Consider the following 17,365-nt stretch of genomic DNA (forward strand, 5'->3'; position numbering starts at 1 on the left):
GATTGATTTTCATCTCTAGACAATCACAAGATGAAGGTATTCTGTTCTTGGAACTCTAGCTCAGAGGCTTGGATAACCGACTCTATTTTTGGTACTTTTCCATTAAACCTCTACCAGTTTGCGCTGCTGTATTGTGACGGTGTTTCTGTACCGGACACAAGTGTCAGAGTGAGAAGTACATGTGCAAGTGACAAACAAGTTTCTATCTAACAGAGAAGAATGTAAGTCACAGATTTATGCATTCATGAAGGTTTGATGTGTATTGCCACACATCAAGGAGCCGTCAAACCCCTACCAGTTCGCGGTGCGTTTTTTTTTGCCGGAGTTTCAGTAGCGGCAAAACTGTCAGGGTGAGAAGTACATGCGTGAAACTGACAAACAACTTTCCATGTAATGGAAAAGTATGTAAGTCACAGATTTGTGCATTCATGAATGGAGGTTTGATGTGTATTGGCACACATCAAGGAGACAGACAACAGATGTAGCACACTACTGTTGGAAAGAGTCACATAGTTGAAAGTATTCCGTTTTTGCAGGTCGCGTTTCACTGGCAACTTATAAATACTTCACCAGAGTACACCAGCTGCCCTTCTAAGGTTTGAAAAAAACAAAGGATATCTGAAGACTGCAGCTGCTGCTACAACGATTCCCGTCAGAAATACCACCTTACAATTCAGTGCGACACCGTTTGGGGAGAGATGCTTCCGATTCCAGTGGTAGGTACTGCTACATTTTTTGGGCAAAGTGGACATCTGTAAGGACCACTTGACGAGGAAAGCTGTTCATATCCCACAAATTCCACTTCTTGAATAATTTACTCTTGCAGCCAGAATCACTGAAAAGCTTTGAAACATTTATCCCTGTTGTGGTATGAGCTACAGCCCACCCTAACTGAAAGGAAGCAAGTTAGGTGCAATCCTTTAGAAGACAAGATGAAGCTCAAAGAAAAAACTATTCTCCTCCTTCAAAGTACTACTGCGAAAATGGTTGTCCTTACAACATTTCCACAGTACTTAATGCTATCAATGTCTTCCAGAAGAATGTGACCACTGCTCATTTTGTTTGCCTTCTTACGGTGGCACGAACTGGTAGGGGTTTAATGGAAAAGTACCCTTTTTTTTAGCTTGTCATCTTCTCTTTGCTTTTTCTTCAGCCTTGTTTATTCCGGAAGTAGTAATCAAGACAAAAAAGGAAAAGCCTGACAGCCATTGATACCCCAAGCCCCTAAATAATCTGTTGTTAAGCTTTTCCTGAACTAAGAAGTTAATACTTAATAGTGTGGCTACTTTCAAATTTCTGATCTGGAAGACAACCTCATAACTACAAGCAAAAACTAAAAAAGTACAAGCTTTGCTATGTAAATAGCCATACAAGTCTTCCATCTTTCTAAAGTGGTTCTCAGGAGCAAATTTTTACTATGCCTTGAAACTCTTCTTGAAGCTAGCTACAGAACAAACAAGACAGGATTGTGAACACCCTAGACAGACATCTGCAGACAGACACCATCATATATTAACAAGCTCAAAGACTTCAGATGCACTATACAGCTCTTTGTTTGCATTGTGGCAAGAAAGCAAAACTGACCATTATTAATGCAAACTCTGTCACAATGGCTACTAAACTGCATCACCTATTGTTATTACTACCAGTTACAACTCCAGCTGGCCAGGGTACAGCACATTCTACAAGAAGCCTCCACTGCAGATGCCTTCAAAAAATCTACACAAACAGCATAAGTAAGGTTGCCACATAGATTAATATTCACACTTTCTCCAAGCATTATAATCCATACATTCAGTCACAAGGTAAGGCTATGTATGGCCCCACTGGTCCTAAAAAGCATGGCATAATCTTCCAGCCATGGCTGGAGTCAGAAACCTTCTTTCTCCTTGGTAATCTCAAATCTATTATGAATACACTACAACAAAGATCCTTGTGATGAGCAAAGTACAGTTGTGCAGCTATGTGACAGTACTCAGAGTAACCACAGACATTTTAATAATAGGATACCTACTGCACTAGGACCTCCTACACATCTTTATTCTATCCTCTTGATTTCCTTCAGTAATTCCGGTGTCCTGAATGCTGCATGCTACGACAGACGTCTGGAGAGTGTTGTGTACACATCTGGTGAGATATGTTTGAATATTTTGAAGCTCTGCACAGTGGTGGAGTTGTCCTATATTAATGAAGATGTCTTACTTATCCCCCTTTTTTAAATAGTATATTAGGCACCCAGGACTAATTTAGGTGTTGATTGCTACTATTCTTGTGAGGATTTCTGAAGTCTCTTTCTCTAAGCTAGGACAAAAGTTTAGATAACCCTGGTAGTGGCTTCCTACCCTAAAAATTAATAGAAGACATTATGGGTTTATTTTTGCAAATGAACGTCCGGTAACATCCTCAGAGTGGAGAGTAGCTCTCTATCAACTCTGGCTTGTTGGATTGCTCTTAAAGTCTGGATGTAAGAATGACATCTACTTGTGCCTAAATGTCATACACCAGGACTATACTGACACACTGGTCCTATTATTTGAAGATCTGTGGTTATGGCACATACCCTCACACAGCTGCATTTTATTCTCTTACATTACTCTGTGGGAAAACAACTTTGTTTACCACAGCTGCCTAAACTGTGTATGTGTGTGTTTTGATATAGATATATATATATATATATATATATATATATATATATATATATATATATATCTATAACTGAACTTCGTGACAATAAAAGCATTCAAAAAAATAGTAAATCACACCAACAACTCTTGTAGAACTTTAGCGCTTTCGTCTTATTTATTATCAAGACTTCTTCAGAAAGACATGTTTCATAAGTATGAGCAACCATTTTCACTTCCTTTATATACATTAGTTCTAGCAGGCCATTTAAATTAACAACAGTTCCTTTCCAATAGTAAAGTGTGAACAAGCAGGGTGCTGTGTGCATTTTCATTAACATTACAATCGCAGTTACATAAGGTAAATTAGTCAGGCAGTAATAGCCTTGTGGTGCCGTGTGCATACTAAAAGGGATTGTGTGCAGAAGGGATCGTGTGCAAAGGGGATTGTGTGCAAAGGGACTGTGTGCAAAGGGATTGTGTGCAAAAAAAAAAAATTTTGGTGGGAATCGGGAAGGATGACAGTCATGCTGTGATGATTCTAATATAAACACATTATGAGTCTTTGCCTCCAGGTAAGTAAAGAACGGAGGAAGATGGAGGAGTCAGGTAGAGTCCTACTATGCTTTGGTATCGGTGTGTGTGTAGAGTAATGTGGGTATGCCACCTGATGAGTGGGAAGCGGTGTGGACTTGAGGGGGACTGGTAGTGAGCCGCCCATGACAAGGAGCATATGAATGACAGAGTGTCCCAGAAGACTGTCAGTGTGGATGGTACCAGCTGTGGGCTGGTTTGGATGGTATCACCCCTTGAATGGCTGCGTGAAATAGTGAGACCGGTATGGTTGGTGCGGTCAGTGGGGGCTAGCCTGGTGATTGGGAGCATGTGTGTAGGGGGTATGGGGGAGTCAAAAGTCAGAGAGAGGGAGGAAACACATTATATTCACTTGTACAGTTGTAAATCCATAAACACATTAAATCTACTTGCACAATTCTTCAAACCCTCTTGCACAGTTCTTCAAACCCTAATTTGAAGAACTGTGCAAGAGGGTTTGAAGAATTGTGCAAGTAGATTTAATGTGTTTATGGATTTACAACTGTGCAAGTGAATATAATGTGTTTCCTCCCTCTCTCTGACTTTTGACTCCCCCATACCCCCTACACACATGCTCCCAATCACCAGGCTAGCCCCCACTGACCGCACCAACTATACCCCCCAGTCTCACTATTTCATGCAGCCATTCAAGGGGTGATACCATCCAAACCAGCCCACAGCTGGTACCATCCACACTGACAGTCTTCTAGGACACTCTGTCATTCATATGCTCCTTGTCATGGGCGGCTCACTACCAGCCCCCCTCAAGTCCACACCGCTTTCCTCCCACTCCCCCATCAGGTGGCATACCCACACATTACTCTACACACACACCGATACCAAAGCATAGTAGGACTCTCTACCTGACTCCTCCATCTTCCTCCGTTCCCTTCTTTACTTACCTTTGGAGGCAAAGACTCATAAGTAATGTGTTTATATTAGAATCATCACAGCATGACTGTCATCCTTCCCGGTTCCCACCAAATTTTTTTTTTTTTGCACACAATCCCCTTTTTTGCACACGATCCCTTTTTGCACACAATCCCTTTTAGTATGCACACGGCACCACAAGGCTATTACTGTCTGACTAATTTACCTTATGTAACTGCGATTGTAATGTTAATGAAAATGCACACAGCACCCTGCTTGTTCACACTTTACTATTGGAAAGGAACTGTTGTTAATTTAAATGGCCTGCTAGAACTAATGTATATAAAGGAAGTGAAAATGGTTGCTCATACTTATGAAACATGTCTTTCTGAAGAAGTCTTGATAATAAATAAGACAAAAGCGCTAAAAGTACTACAAGAGTTGTTGATGTGATTTACTATTTTTTTGAATGCTTTTATTGTCACGAAGTTCAGTTCTTAGTTAAAATTTCTTCTCTTCGTTCAATTTTTTTGAGTGCGGTTAATTTTATATATATATATATATATATATATATATATATATATATATATATGGGTTCCCTTCAGAATCTCGAATGTCTGAAAACCCGAATGCCATATGGTCAAGACCATATGATTGAGTTTTCAGAAGCTCGAAATTCTGAACGGAGATCTGCATACAGCACGAAATGGGAGATTTCCCTTTTCTTCGCCGTAGTGCAATCTCAGAGTTGGTATATTTAATTAGCAGGGATGTGGGGGCTGCAGGGGGGCTTGCCCTTCTGCAGAAATGTTTTATTTATTTATTTTTTTGTTGGATTCATTTCAGGGTTTCGAGCTTCTGACCATATGACATTTGGGTTTTAAGATGTTCGAGATTCTGAAGTAAATCTATAGATATATATATATATATATATATATATATATATATATATATATATATATATAGATAGATAGATACATGCACATCAAAACAATGTTTTGTTTACCATAACTGCCTAGCATTTGTGTGTGTTTTATATATATATATATATATATATATATATATATATATATATATATATGTATGTACTTACGTCATCCGAGAATAATACTACTGATCAAAAAGGAAACAGAATAAATCACAAGATGTTGTGTCATGGAACTACTGATACTGCAGACTTTCACTGATCCAAGTAAAAAAAAAAAGCTCTAATGAACCAGGTGTTCCAGAAGAGTAAGAAGGCACACAATAGCTAGAATATTTGTAAAGACTCTGGAACAAAAGTCAGTATCCATACTAATGAACTTCAGTGCAAAACTACATGTGAATATCCAGTGATAGTTGAAGAACCTCTGAAACTAGCAATCAGTCCACAGTGAGAGATTCCCCTCATTCCCTTCATCAGAAAGGAATTGTGCTGATGAGCTACAAGGGTCAGCACCAACCTGAATTACCTTTACCACTTGTATTTTACCCAAATATACACACACACACACACACACACACACACACACATACATTGTCTCTTGCAAGCAATAAAAACAAAAACATTGACACATGATGATTGCAAATGCAAGCAATGCATTTACATTTGCAATCAAAACTCTCTTGACTCTACAAACAAAAAAAAAAAAAAAAAAAAAAACTACTTGTACATGGGGGTTCTGCCTCCACACTCCTGAAACTTAAATAAACTAACTCCACAATTGCACAACAGCAGAGCAAGTGAAATATATCAACTTATGCTACATTCAACCTCACCTTCGACTACAGCACAGTTTGATGTAACTCAACAATGACCATTTGTATCATAAAAACTTGGCAGCAACTAAGGCATCCTGTAACCAAATCAACTGTACCCCATATATATATATATATATATATATATATATATATATATATATATATATATAAAGCTTGAAATGTTGGGACCTGCTAAAGTGAGTCTCGAAACATGGAAACTGAATGGCCAAAAAACAAACTTATTTTACTATGTCCAAGATGCCATTTCTCAGAATATTCCCTTTTCTCTGAGGTATGGTAATCTCTGAGTTGGTATATATATATATATATATATATATATATATATATATATAATTGGGGGGGGGGCTTGTACTCCCTGCAAAACGAAATTTAAAGGAGAAGAAGTGATTTTAGAGATTCACTCTATGAACACATACAAATATATAAAACATTTAGAAGATTTAAGAAATCCTGCAAAAAAGTTTATTAAAAGTTAACAATAACAACAAAAAAATCCTATTTTACCAACCCTCAATCAACACACCAAAACAATCCCAAGCTATTTTGGTCTTCCATAAACACATTATTATATACCAGTGAAACAATTACTCCCATAGCAACGACCAGTTATAACCCAGACAATATAGTCTCCCAGTTCAACCCCCATTTTATAAAGTCAATATCCTCTCTTACTAAACAAAACTCTCCTACCATCCTCACTACCCCAACCTCACCTAATAACAATACTATATCATCCTCTTCCTAATCAGTCCCAATTAGGACCATACAAAAAAACTACAAAAATTAAAATCAACAACCTTAGCAGCAGACAACTTACCAAGAGAGTACATAAAACTTTATTCTCAAGCTCTAGCCTTCCCTGTTTCTATATTAATTTATCAATCCATAACAAAAAAAAAAAAAACGTCCCAGACATCTGGAAGAAATAATTCATAATTTCACTCCACAAAGGTGGTAATTCTTCTGACTTATTCAACTACAGATCCATTGCTATACTACCACCACTATCAAAAATATTACAAAAATATATCCACTCCCAGCTCCTCAAACATCTTACTCAAAATAATCATCTCTCCATGATCTAGTACAGTTTCTATCCCAGCCATAGCACAATTATTGTTTTTATTAACTTTACCAATGCTATCAACCACAATAGAAGTAATGGCAACCTAGTATCAGTTCTCTTCTTGGAAATGTTAAAGGCCTCTGACACAGTTTTCCACAAAAAGAATTCTTAGTGAACTGTCCTACCTAAGTCTAAATCAGTTATCTCTCACCTGGTTTCATAGCTATTTCACAAATAGACAACAACCAGTAAAATGGAAACAAGAATTCTCCTCTTTCCTTCCAGTCACAGTTGGAATCCCACAAGGATCAAACCTGGGCCCACTTCTATTTAATATGTTGTTGTGTGTTTCGGCTTTTTCCCGGTTAAGGGTCGCCACAGCGGAACACCGGTCCTCTAATGATTGGCAGTAGATTTTTACGTGCCGAGTTGCTGGCCCTGATGTACAACCTTCAACGAAGGTACGCTCATTCACGCATGTCTCCACACAGAAGATGCTCTAGCTGAGAATCAAATAGGACAACGTCTTACTGTGAGGCAACAATGCTACCACAGCACCACCACTTCTTTTTAATATATTTGTACATAAACTCCATACCATCACAAAAAAAGCAAATACAGTTCAGTATGCAGATGATGCAACCCTCATCTGCTCTGTCCCAACTACATATCCTCCAGGAAATCATCCAAGAGTCTTTCTCATCTACTGATTCTTGGTTAGGCACTGCACATCTACTTCTAAATGAAAAAAAAATAATGCTGTTTATATCAAAATAATTCAACACTCAAATAAAAAACAGTTTACATATTGTCTCATCTGACAATACAGAAACTGAAACCATGCCAGAAACCAAATTACTTGAAGTACTCATAGATGAAAAAGTCAGATATGACCAACATATTTTCAATATTCCACACAAAAGCTAGGCTCCCTATATAGAGTAAATCAATATCTTACTGTATCCACAATAAAATCCACTGCAGCAACCAACCTACTCCCATCTCTATTGTACACATCACGCAGCTTCACTAATCTAAACAATATCCTCAAGTCCAAACTTGATGCATGCTATAATAAAATAACAAGATTCTCCACATATTCACACCATAAAACCTACCATTGCACAGCCCTAAAGGACCTAAATTTGCTAAAACTCCCAAATCAGCTAACCTACTCTCTCAACTCACTACTGCCCACAAACGTATCTACAAGCCAGATAAATGCCCCTCTCTAAAAAGCATAACAGTACTACGCAGCAACAACAGAATACTACACACCAATAACAAAGCTCTCCTAGGTATAACTAACTCAAAAAATCTGCTGGAAACTCACTCTGTTCTCACTGTGTCTCAAAACTGTGGAACTCTACTTCAATAGTTGTTATAGCTTACAGAAAATAACAAATGCCTTAAAAGTCTGCTAAAACAGCATCTGCAAGGCACTTGGCTCTGTTCTTGCTCTACACCTGGATAACTTCTGATCCAGAAGAAAATACAAGCTGTAATACCGCTGAAAAAAATGATAGCTGCCCTGTACTAAATTTCCATATGATGATTGTGACATCCCCACTCTAGGCAACTAATCAAGAAGTCTCAATCTCACCACTGACACTGGAGAGAGATGTACACTTGGAATATAAATTGATACACTCAGTACTTTCAGATGCAGACCTCTCTGCATCAAGCATAATTTCCCTTAACAGCATACAGGGACACAGTCATACCGGGGTCTGGATTTCTCTGTCTCCCTCCAGGTCCCCAGTAAGATTCCCCACTGGTACAGCTATAGGGTTAGGTCATCAGCTGAGTGCCTAAGCCAAGTCCTGCAGCACCCTCTCTGTGAAACCAGTGCTTCGTGCTCCTGCTCCAAGTAGCTGACACACACACACACACACACACACTCTTTGAGATTTAATTTTCACACACACACACACACACACACACACACACACACACACACACACACACACACACACACACACACACACACACACACACACACACACACACCTGGGAAAGCCTGGCACAGATTACCTGCCTCTACCAACTTTGCCCAGACTACAAGGTAGATTCACTGCCACTAGTCAGTTACTATAAGACTCTTACAAGGGTCCCCAATTATACTGAGTGAAATCAATATTAATACAAATGGTAATGTTGACCAAACAGCCAGGCTTTCAGGAGTGGCCAGAGTTATCATCAAATATGTGCAAATACCCTCAGAGCTTAAATATTTCTCAAAGGGACCAGCCACAATGAAAAATTTAAATATATTTAATAATAAAAGAACAAGAAAATACTAAATATCTGTTTACAGTAAACACCAGCATTTCAGTCACAGGAGATATTAAAAATAACACCAATGGAAAGATTCACACAGTTATAGAAAAACAGTACCTTTACTCTAACTACATTTTCCTGACTAATCTAAAGAGTTACTCCTCCCTAGTTAAGTTACTTACTGAACAGAGCAAGGCAAGATAATATGGGGGTGAGTAGTCCTTGTTGTCACATCCAAGACTGAATACAGAATGCTGCTGAGACTCCAGTCTCTTCTATTATTAAAACATTATTTCTGTACAGAATGGCATCACATACAGCTGGTCATCTGACTGTTTCCTGCACTATACCCCATCATTAAAAGCTACCAGGGTTTAGTACCTATGTGCTACAATATACACAGAGATTTGCTCAGATGTGGCGCAGCTGCTGGAAGTCAACTCCATAAACCCATTTCACTCTTCCTACAGGAGCTGCAATCTATTCTCTAGCCACGCATTGCATCTCTGACTCCCTTCAAAACTGTGGGATAACTTCTTTATGGATTAACCCATAAAATAATTTAATTTCAAGAATTTCTTTTCCAAAGTCACTTGGAATAACATTTTCCTCTCAGTATATGCTGTTATAATGTATACTCTTAAACAGTTACAATAATGCACGAACATTTATTTTCCTTCCAGCAGGTTACAGTGTTGATGCATTTTAACATAAGCAAACCTCACAAATACATTTTCAGTACAAGCATCTGTACAAATCAGTTTACTATACAAATGACATATAATTATTTACAAAATTCCAGCTAGCTGTGCTGGCATATGTTACAAATTCCACTGCCCTACTTCTCCTGGCATGGCTGGCAGTATCTCCTATCATCACAGTGATTATTACACTTTCCCTTCTATCTACTACTGTAAACATTTAACTGATTATATTTCTTAACTACCTACTCCAACTTAATCCTTGTTCCCCATCATAGTACCACAACTTACTAATTTCAACCTGAATGGCAGTCTTTGTCTTCCCTTGGTTTATTTGTATTTCTGTCTGCTACAACCTTATGCAGATGTACAGGCTATCTCTTATTTTTAATCTTCTTCCTATAGTCACAAATTGAATGATGCAAGATTAGCATTAATCATCTGTTACAGCTAATTATGCATGTAAAAATGTATACATAACCAAAATGAAAATATTACATACAATATAGAAAATCAAAAAATACTGTATACTTCCACGTATATGAATATGGAAGCTTTTCTCTTTGGACCTCCGCTGAAAAAGGGTATCTATGACAGTCAGACTTTCCCGGTCAACAAAAATAAATAAATAAAGGTTGCTCCTTCCCTAACATTTAAAAATACACAATATTTAAAAGATATACAATTAAGAAATGAACACATCCTATCAAACTGTTTCACAGATAAAATACAATGTTTTAAAATGGCAAACCCTATCATTTAACACATCGCTCACGGACATAAATTATCCAATGAAAATTACTGAATCTAACCCAATTAACAAATTTTATACATAAAATTAAAATAAAGACACTTCCCATTAAAATAAACACACTTCCCATTCACTCACATTTATTTAAACATTCCAGACTGGGATGACACTGGCTAGAAAATTCAGGTAATTTAAAACAGGTTAAAAAATACAATTATATATATATATATATATATATATATATATATATATATATATATATATATATACACATCCTGCATTGGCTTACCTACATCTACCCACCATAAAAAACACAAATCCCAACAAAAATGACTACAGCACAACTAAAGCTATAAAGGATGACAACCACAGAAAAGTCTGTACCATTCCTAACATGTTAATTACTAGCTTGATTCCAAAGAGTTAAATCCTCACTCAAATCATTAAAAATAAACACCTTTCACAAATGACTCACATGAATAAATAGCTAAACACACACACACACACACATACACACACACACACACACACACACACACACACACACACACACACACACACACACACAAGCATGTGTAGCTAGGGTTGGGGGGAGGGGTCATCAGCTAACCCAGATGCAAGGTGTTAGGCAGCAGAATTGGCAGATATTTTTTTTGTTTTGCTCTCACAAAGAGAATGAGGGCATAGGTCATTAGTATGTGAGGGTGGAGGGCATCATTGGAGACAGGTGATCTTTTATTTGTTGCTCCCATGTAGTGTGAGGGTGTAGGGCATTAAGATATGTGGACGTAGGGCCAGGTAGAAGTGCCAGATCGGATAAGTGACCCCTTTTCTGCTCTCACGTGATGATGTGAGGTGTAGGGCTTTAGAAACTGGTGCTCCTCCTTACAGAAGGGAGGAGTGCCATATCAAAGAAGAGACTTTTTTTCCTGGCTAGACTGGGGAATGGCACCAGGTGCCAAATACACAAGTGCGTCCATGTTGGCCAATAAATGAAATATAAAAACTAATTAAAATAATACAATCCCAGATATCAGTCATAAATACCCCTTTGGGGTATGTACAGCAGGGCTACATAACAGTGAGGTCACAAGCATACACTACTATACATTTGTCGTTACTCAATAACATATTGTCAAACCAGTGTGAGCCTATCAAACAGATGAATACTTGTACAAGACATAAAGCAACACACTTACTTCACAAAGAAAAGTGCACTGACTGAAAGCAGGTAGCTGCCCCACCAACATTTTAAGGAATAACACACACTCAAAGCTCACTGACATCTTCATAGAAAACAGCAAATCAGAGACACATTACTTGACATATCAACTGTTAGGATCTTTGCAGATAATTGTCAAACTTTTCACCAGTAAGCAACTAAATGTTTGCACAGCTATAACTCAGAAATAGCTGTGCCCAAATTTCTAATCAGCAACATCCCCAGGAATGAGAAACTCCCTTTTAAAACACAGACAATGATAACTTGGAACACTGCCACCCCTATCCATCACACCAGTTAGGCATGACTCAGTAGTTCGCTGTACTCTTGATCAAGGTGATACCAATAGCATTTCAAATCACAAACTCTCAGTAAACGTGCAAGAATTTGCCATTGTATACTAGTTTTCCTTATTACATGTTAAACATCACTTGTGGGAAAAAAGTGTAATACATAAAGCTTTAAATACCTTACAAATCATTCCTCCTCAGCTTAACCCCAGCACAATATACACATGTAGCTTCCCTTAAAGTAATAATTAAAAGTCACTGTTCTTTGTCTTTGTAACACAGAAAATCAGCCAAATGCTTTACAATAAATAAATAAATAAATAAATAAATAAATAATCTCAGACAAAGCAAGCAAACAGAATATATCTACTTCAGTGGATAACAGTTTCTTTCTGTCTAGCTAGTATCATGTCTTCCACAGCAGTCTATTTAAATTTTGTGTAACTTCTGGATACATTACAGTAAAACAAATCTGTTTCAGAATGATCCACAGGCCCACTGCTGGCTAGCATAGTTTCAGGCTGCAGTGACTGCAGCTACAGTGTATTGCCATCAGCCACTCTGTCAACTCAGTTCTATTTCTTTTTGGAGGAGCTTCAGTACTTCTCTGAAATTCTTCAGACTGATTACTGTTTACTACGAGACAAATTCTCAGTGACATACAACTTTCTTGTTATAGGTTAATATACCTGTCTGAAACTTCTTAACACTTCCCTGTTACCAAAAGACACATGTACACATATAAACAGGACACACAGGGACAATACTACACCTTTTACATATCCGTTACTGTACAGGGCAATCGTTCCCACAACCAGAAGTTGTAGATTGTGCGCCTTATGGGGAATCTTCATCCAGCACCATGTAGTTTGCTGTACAGAATTCTCCCACTAGAGAGCAGACCATCCACAATATGAAGTTTTGAGATCCTTTCGAAGCACCAATCTGAGCTGTTGTTGACGCTGAAAAGTTTGTGAATGCAACTTTCTGTTGCTGACTCACTGTCACATGGAGTGCCGGTCTCCATAGGTCTCCTGACGCACCAAAACAGGCTTTGCAAGTACTGGGGAAAAGGTCAGTATAATGGCAGGCAGCAAATAACTGTGTGCATGTGTGTGGGAGAGAGGTATAATAGAACAGAATCAGACTTTTTCAACCACAGAATTCATCTCACAATGGCAGAAGTATCTGTTATGCTGGAAAAATGTAACGGCCACAAGAAGCATTTAAGAAGGTCAAACTCTGTATAAGAACTTTAATAATTAATACAGACGGTTCATTTCAAGGAAGAGGTGATGTAATACACTTCCTTGTTGATACTATATGCACTCCCCAAAAGAAAAAAAGGAACAAAAATGACGTTAATGCTAGCAAACTTTGTTAGATGCTAATTCCTGAATGCAGACTTTTTTTTAACTAACAATATTTATATTTTCCACTAACTGCAAACAAAAAAAACCTAATAGCTGCAGAGGCATGTTTTGTTTCTTTGCCTCTTAATATTTCAGACACTACAAAAGAAATCTGAACAAGGACATCAAAGTATAAAATATGTATGCTCTACCACAACTTATAGATAGAAAAAGAAACTCATAATAGTTATTAGAAACCACTGTGATCCATAGTTGTAATGCAGGATGTTTATGTAAAGATCCTGAGGTAAATCCCTGCAGTTTTAAAGTTGGCAATACTGGACAGGAGGCTCCAGGATTTAACGTTTTTTGACATACAGCACAGATGGCCAATATTGTCCTTGTAGCTGTCTGCTTGCACTGTGTATCAAAAAGCAGCATTTGTTATGAATGGACAAACAATCTGCATTCATACTAAACTTGTACCATTGGAAGTAGAAATCGTGAAGTTTTTTTTTTTTTTTTTTTTTTTTTTTTACGAATGTAACATCTTAGAGAAAATTTAAATCTGACATCATTTGAAAAGGAGACTTGTAATAATGCATGACGATTTCAGTTGCGTTGTACTGGACAGAGCATGAGGGAATACAGGAAAGCTTTAATTTACTCTGCAAGCCCTCCTATTCTTGAGGCCAAGGTATTTCTCTACAATCACAGCTTTGAATATCAGTAAACCAAATGTTTTGCCAGTATGGTTAAAGCTCCTGTGAGGTACAATACTTTTCCAAGGAAACGTGATGCTAAAAAAGCCAGACTTTTTAGTCCTGTGTCTATATGGGTCTCGGATGGTATACAAGTGCTACTTCTTGGTAGCAAGCTTGATATACCTCACATTTTCTTTAATGCATACAAAACTCAGATATCCAGCCAGTTCCATTGTATAGAGGGATAAAGCCTTAACTATGTTATAGGTGACCTAAGTACAAATTTCAACTCAGGTCCCTGTTGGAGATATCAAGGGAAGGATGGATTGAATAGCCACTGCCCATATTAGGGTGAGGGAGGTGGCTCAGGCTTGCCACATGGGTGACACCTAGTAGAATGACTAGGTGTTCCATTCCATGTGAAACCTTGCTTCCTCTCAGAAGGCAGCACACAGTAGCTCTTGGAAAAGCCCCCACAGGCAGGGGAGCTTCATTTCTGGACAGGGAATGCTGCCCTGCATGACCAGCAAGCTGACCTACTACCTACCACCAAATTTTCACCATGGAGTGGATGAGCTGAATGGGATTCCCTGACAAGAACAAATGGGCAACATAGATCTTGTCCAGCGTTCAGGAGTCTGGCTCTCACTTCTATGGAATGAACTGGCAGACTCAGTGCAGTTAGAGGAGCCATCAGGTGTGGTCATGTTGGCATAAAAAATACATCCCTTTCACACCATGCAATAAGGGGTAAACAGAAATGTACACATTGGAAAATGAAGGGGTCAGCGAAATGTAGATGCTGGAACTGATGCTGCACAATATTTAATCATGGTATACTGCAAAGTTGGCAACCTGGCTTTGAATTATGTCAGTTTCCAATTGCAAACTGTGCGACTTCATTCAAGTTATTTAACTTCCTCTTTGCATTTGAACCCCCTCTAAGATCAAGGGGAAAAAAAAGGAAAAAGATGCTTTTAGTACATACAGTCTAGACCAGATGTGGTTAATTTTCATGAAAATATACTGTACAAATAAAGATGGAAAAACACCTAGATATTGATGCTAAGGACATCTGTTCCTGCCATCCCTTCCCACATAGCCAGTCTTCAATATATCGACAACTACCTTCCACAGTAAATGAGCTGCAATACTGTTTCAGTCAAGTTTAGTTAATTCATCTTAAACACCCGTTTGCATAAAGAAATAGAAGGGGCCAGAATCACATACATTTAAACAAGAAAAGTTACAAAGTTGTCCCTGTGTGCCCTGTTTATGCATTGTGAAAACACCACTGCAATAGCTAGTCTTGACAAAATTTGATTTAATCAATGAGCAAACCTCAGTTGGTACAAAATTACACAAATGGGTACAATGTTTTGAGGATTAGGTTACTGCTATTAACGTAAAAGAAAACATGAAATTAAAAGTAATGATGCTAAATATGTATGGAAAAATGTTCAAGTGGCAGCAAAGACTGGCAAATATTTAGAAGTTAAAACTCACAAATTATGAAACTGAAAAACTTAAACCTTTTGAGAAATACAAGTTTAGAACATCAAAGAAACCACATAAACAGCAGATATGTATCAGACAAGATTATGGATGATGTCCAGAAAAAAATTGTACAGTTATGTAAGACACTTACTATAACAGCATACCTTTGAGGAGAAGTCTCTATAACAATAAATCACTGGCTCTGAGTTTTATTGTCTGTGAGGAATTGGTCCTGCCATTTTTTCCAAAGTGAGTTTTCCTAATACCAGTGTTAGCATGCACTCTTTTCAGGCCTTCAAGGTTGGAAATAACCTCCCAAAGGGGAGAGGAATGCTTACTGGAGAGAAATCTAAGAGTCTAAATTAAAAGCTATCACATTAAACTGGAGAAAATACTTTGCAAAATGAAGCAGTACTAATAGAAAAAAAAGTAGTAAATTATATACATATCTCCAGCCATACAAAGAGCTGGAGAGTGGATAACTCTACAGTTAAATTGAACTTTCCTCAAAGATTTCTGTAATAGTACATTTCTTATACAAATGTACTGTCTTCTTCAGGAACTGTAACAGTAAATCATTACATTTAGGTAGAATTTAAAGAGGTAAAGCAGCACCTCTAGAAAGCAACCATTTTGTAGGATCCCTTAGAACACAGCTGTGCCAAAACTTGCACTACATTTAGAATGGCCATCCCATCTATCATGTAGTAGGTTGTAAAAGTACATGCAGAAGACCAAGAAGTAGCTTGTAATAGGTACTGAATGGCAAGTACACTTGAAGAATGCCTCATACTCTTGCAAAATGAGTTGTAACATGGATTTCTAGAGGTTTGTTGTCATCAAAGAAAAAGGCAATACAATTTTACCATGGACCAATCACATGGACAAAGTCTGCTTAGTGATGATCAGGCTTTCTTTTCCTTCTTTAAAAGGCATATAGTGTTGATCTTTTTTCTTTAAGGACTAGGTTCATTAGGCACGTAATATTTCATCTGGCTATGAACAAACAAAACATATAATAAATGTTCTACAGAGTTTTGGTAGTCTACATACAAATATAAGATGAACAGATTGATTTAAAGAAACAGATGTTAACCACTTCTGGCTTGAAAGAAGGGTTGACCTCCAAAGACAGTCTTTCACTGTGGAAAATTATGTAAAGAGGCTTGTACTCTCTTAGTAAGGAAGATTGTGTAAAATGATTTGGACGTTAATGCTAGCAGTTCCGATATCCTAACTAAAGTCAAAACTAAAAGAAAAGGGAGATTTTCAGGAAAGAATCCATGGAGGTAAAGTTAATTTTGTTAACATAAAGTTAAGGTTGAGGTGGAAGGGGGTGATGGAAATGTGTCTTCCTGAAGGCCTTCCTTATAGGACATTTTAAATGAAATTGTTGACAAAAGGGTTAGCTACTACCTGGGTAAAACAGCAATACGTGTTGACAGCCCATTAAAGTGTCCTTTAATCAAGAAACAAGCAAAATATGCTTCAAAGATGTGATTGAAATAATCCAAAATTGTCAATATTGGACAGCTTAGTGGTTCTAGACCTTTTAAAGATCACAAAAAGGAACCCATACTCCTTTTTCTCAGGTTCTTTAGCATAATTTCTCATTCTACAATCACATACTACCATCTTTTATAAAACCATCTT

At 37.7% G+C, this 17,365-nt stretch overlaps 1 protein-coding gene across 1 annotated transcript in view; it reads right to left on the minus strand.

Moving 5' to 3' along the window:
* Window positions 1–13,052, minus strand: part of LOC122811165 (oxysterols receptor LXR-alpha-like) — a 516,654-nt gene extending 503,602 nt beyond the window's left edge. Inside the window, exon 1 of the mRNA XM_044082826.1 lies at window positions 12,932–13,052. Coding sequence (XP_043938761.1) covers window positions 12,932–13,013 — 82 coding nt within the window. The 5' untranslated portion in view covers window positions 13,014–13,052. The remainder of the gene's footprint in view (window positions 1–12,931) is intronic.
* Window positions 13,053–17,365: the final 4,313 nt, after the last annotated feature.

Source organism: Protopterus annectens, chromosome 9.part0 (assembly GCF_019279795.1).
Source record: "Protopterus annectens isolate FY-2018-M chromosome 9.part0, PAN1.0, whole genome shotgun sequence".
In the NCBI taxonomy this organism is placed as follows: domain Eukaryota; kingdom Metazoa; phylum Chordata; order Ceratodontiformes; family Protopteridae; genus Protopterus; species Protopterus annectens.